This window comes from Echinococcus granulosus (assembly GCF_000524195.1).
Source record: "Echinococcus granulosus chromosome Unknown EG_S00120, whole genome shotgun sequence".
Taxonomy (NCBI): Eukaryota; Metazoa; Platyhelminthes; class Cestoda; order Cyclophyllidea; family Taeniidae; genus Echinococcus; species Echinococcus granulosus.
This window is the reverse complement of record NW_020170500.1, coordinates 25,065-28,585: the sequence shown is the minus strand read 5'-3', so window position 1 is coordinate 28,585 and position 3,521 is coordinate 25,065. Positions and strand designations below refer to the sequence as shown.

The 3,521-nt window shown below is 43.9% G+C and overlaps 1 protein-coding gene across 1 annotated transcript in view; it reads right to left on the bottom strand. All coding sequences in view use genetic code 11, as the record gives it.

The window, feature by feature from the left end:
- Positions 1 to 1,390: 1,390 nt before the first annotated feature.
- Positions 1,391 to 3,521, bottom strand: part of EGR_08798 (putative phospholipid-transporting ATPase VD) — a gene marked incomplete at both ends in the record, with an annotated part of 13,231 nt that continues 11,100 nt past the window's right edge. Inside the window, 4 exons of the mRNA XM_024498047.1 lie at positions 1,391 to 1,492; positions 1,753 to 2,094; positions 2,188 to 2,372; positions 3,091 to 3,217. Of these exons, the coding sequence (XP_024347519.1) occupies positions 1,391 to 1,492; positions 1,753 to 2,094; positions 2,188 to 2,372; positions 3,091 to 3,217 (756 nt within the window). The remainder of the gene's footprint in view (positions 1,493 to 1,752; positions 2,095 to 2,187; positions 2,373 to 3,090; positions 3,218 to 3,521) is intronic.

Here is a 3,521-nt window from a genome sequence, read left to right as displayed (position 1 = left end):
GCGAACCAAAGCGACACCAATCCTGTTTTTAATGACTAAGTACCAAACATTGACGCCCCAAAAACCATCTGGCGTGGATGATTTAATTGGCAAACACTAACACCAGGAGAAGGGCTATTGAAGCCACGTCAAACTTTGCTCAACACCCAACTCTCATGGCATTCGAGAGAGCGACTAACAAATGAAGAAATACTACGCTTGAGCGTTACCTATGGTCTCGTCTATGGCAAACCTTACATGCGTAAACAATCATCGCCTCCACCGTGACCCTAGACAGCCAGATAGGGGTGTTGAGGTGAGGAAAAGAGCTAAGAGTGTTAGCTCCGTTAACCCAATTTGGATTACGTAGTATATTAAATGGCTTTCCATTGGAGCGAATGTTCTTACTGATGTCGATTACCTTATGAAATGTTTGATGTGAAAAGCCGCCTGGCCAGCGAATTGCCCTTCTCCAAAACTCCGTCTCCTTAGTTCGTAAGTGGTTATTACTGCGCCAACCACATTGTGATAACGAGCTCCGGAGGCGATGCTCGAAAGGAGGGAACCGGCAGCCATTCGAGATTCATTTAACTGTATACTTTAATTATACGACTCCTCCAGTCTCTACAAGTTATAATTTTATTTGGAAATATGGCTATCCGGCCAAGCCCATATTCCCTCAGCCTTTTTGTATGTTAATTGTGCTTTTTTCATACTGGCGTGGCTCATTATAACTTCAGAGAAAACCCGAGGTGTTACATGAGATCCTACCCGTGTTAACTAAGGGGTAGTGTCAGTGAACCCACTCCAAAACAATAGTTGTGCCGACTTCACTGACTGAGCGGAACGTCAAGCAGTGGCAGAGGTAAGACACCTGCTGTAGATGAGTAAATCCGCAGGAATTCAAGACAGAAGATCCATCAAAGTACTATGGACTTTTGGCGATCACATCAATCTCAGCTACTTCAAAGCGGGTAATACTGAAGAGCGATAAGGTTTGCATGAAAAGAAAATGTGTACTTAAATACTTTTTTATGACCTGATGCCCTTACGTCTTGCAACATAGATAGGCAGTTGAATGACAGCGAAATGACATGGTAATGGAAAGAAAGAATAAAAACATGATGCAGCGTTAAGCAGACACATTTTATTTTTAAGTAATTAATTTTGCCTTCAAGGCCTATCGTTTCGTTCAAGTCTTCTCAAGATAATGATAAATTAGTGCATAACACAAATATCCCATGATGATTGAGGTGGATGAGCAGCCACGGGAAGCGTCAAGGACGAGGAGCGTAACAGGATGGAAGTGCTGCCAGCTAGGCGTTTTAAGCCTCTCAACTCATGCCATCAGTAACAGTCAATCATTGTTGGGAATATCTGCAACCCCAGAAAATATCCCTGTTTTTATTCCCTAGAAGGATTCCTTTTCTTTCCTAGTTTCCGAACACTCTCCAACGCTCTCGTTCAATTCTCCCGATTGGCCAATATCAGAAACAGGTGGACTTTGAAGGTGCTAATAAATATTAATTGCTACAACCAGTTGAAATGCCAAGAGGACCACCTCGTGTCTTCAACAGTGAACCAGCAGTCACACACGCGTCGTACCCAGCTTACTCATTTTGATCAGTAAAGAAAGACGTTTACATCGAAGCCCTAACCTCTTGGTAACTTTAGAAGGTAATTTGCCAGGACCGAGCTTATGCATATAAATAATAATGAAAAGATTCTCAGATGTACATAACATTTGATATCTTAAAGAAGTAATCAGCTAACCTTCTGGGAAGGTGTGACACGACAGCAGATGACACTGGAGCAGATACGTGCCAATTTGATGAAGATCTCCTTAGTTTTCTCTTCCAAAACGAAAGGCAGACATACAGAGTCAAGTATGAGAGCAACACCCTCTTGAGGCATATCCACAGCCACCTCATTGTCGAATATCGAGACGGAGGGAAAGGGTCGATGCAGAACAGCTTCTAGTCCATCTTCGACTGCAGACAGGCGCGATCTCTTTCGAATCGACGGCGAAGCCAGGTAATTGGACGTCGGATCTGCCATATTAGAATCAGGTAGCAAATCCACCAGAAAGTTTTCTAGCTGGCACTTTGCCTCCTCCTACAAACAAATCAAGTAAACGATTAGCTTCCTTTCGACGTGATTCACTGGGAATCCATTCGCGAAGCTTTGAAGAGGAAGGGAGAGACTCACTGCAGTGGTTGCAGAGAGAACCAGTACCCTCTGATTCTCAGTGATGAGTTTTGCGGCGTACGCGATGCTAGTAGCGGTCTCCTGTTTATCCCCAGTAAGCACCCACACCTTCATGCCAGCCTCGCGGAGTGCTGCGATAGTCTCTGGTACACCCTCCTGTAGACTGTCTTCTATACCCGTAGCACCTAAAACGTAGCAGCGTCTTCATTTAACCTCCACACGCTTTTGGCCACAATTTTTATCGAACAGCCACAGTTAAGTAAAAGGACATGCTACCGTACTAATAAATACCTATTACTAATCCTTATAGCCAGACGACGTTGCATTGTAGGTGGGCTAGTCCATACACCGTTCACCGAGACAGAAAGCAGCAGAACTAGTTAGAACGTGCAAGCAAGAGCGTGTCATTACGAACGAAATGTCTTGGCTACAAGAACAAAAGTGTACAGTTGTAAAGCGTGGATACTCACACCTGACCATACCCACTACTGATGACATCAAGTACACTGAGTCACCATGCATTGAGGAAACGCCCAGCTACAGGGAGACCCTTGACTAAATGGTGTCAAATTGCTGCCTCCGGCTGCCAGTGATAAACCCAATCATGATGGTGGCTAGGACACCAAAGCCACCTATGTTATTGTGGAGTAGTTGTCTAGAGCGAGACGCTTGATCATTGCCTAAATCAGCTGTAATATGACGAAATTCCGTGATAGGTGGGTAGTGAACTTCATAAATTTCACCTAGAGGCTAGTTGTACGTAACCTTATTCTAACCACCTATTTATTGGCTCATCTCTTCAATCTAATACACCTTAAAGGGTCTGTAGAGGTGATTCGTCTAGTACTAATTTCTACACAGCCAACAAATAAGTCAGACTCAAGAAACAGTGAGAGTAAATACCCAGTAATTCCAAATTGACTTCAATGTCCTCCATCAACTTGTACTTCAATTCCTCGGACCGAAGATAGTCCTGTTCAGCTAATGACCATGCAGCAGCCCACCGTTGATACTCCGACTCCGAAATTACCTAGAAGGATGGAGAAGGGTAGGAAATACGTCTCACTTGTGGTGAATTTTTATAGGAGTATTCTTCGTTAAGGTGACTACTTAAATCAAGGTGTAGAAAAAAGTAGATGCGGTAGGTAGATTTTCTGGTTACACCACCCACTTCCCTCCCCCACAGTTGGCTTGCGGTAATGATAAATGCTTTTAGCTACCTGACTCCACGATCTTCGCACTGCTCATGGTGCTCATCTCCCAGCAGCTCTGTATACTAATTACGAGACTCCACCCAGATTAATATGCGCTGAAGATCGACAAAAGAAGGCATA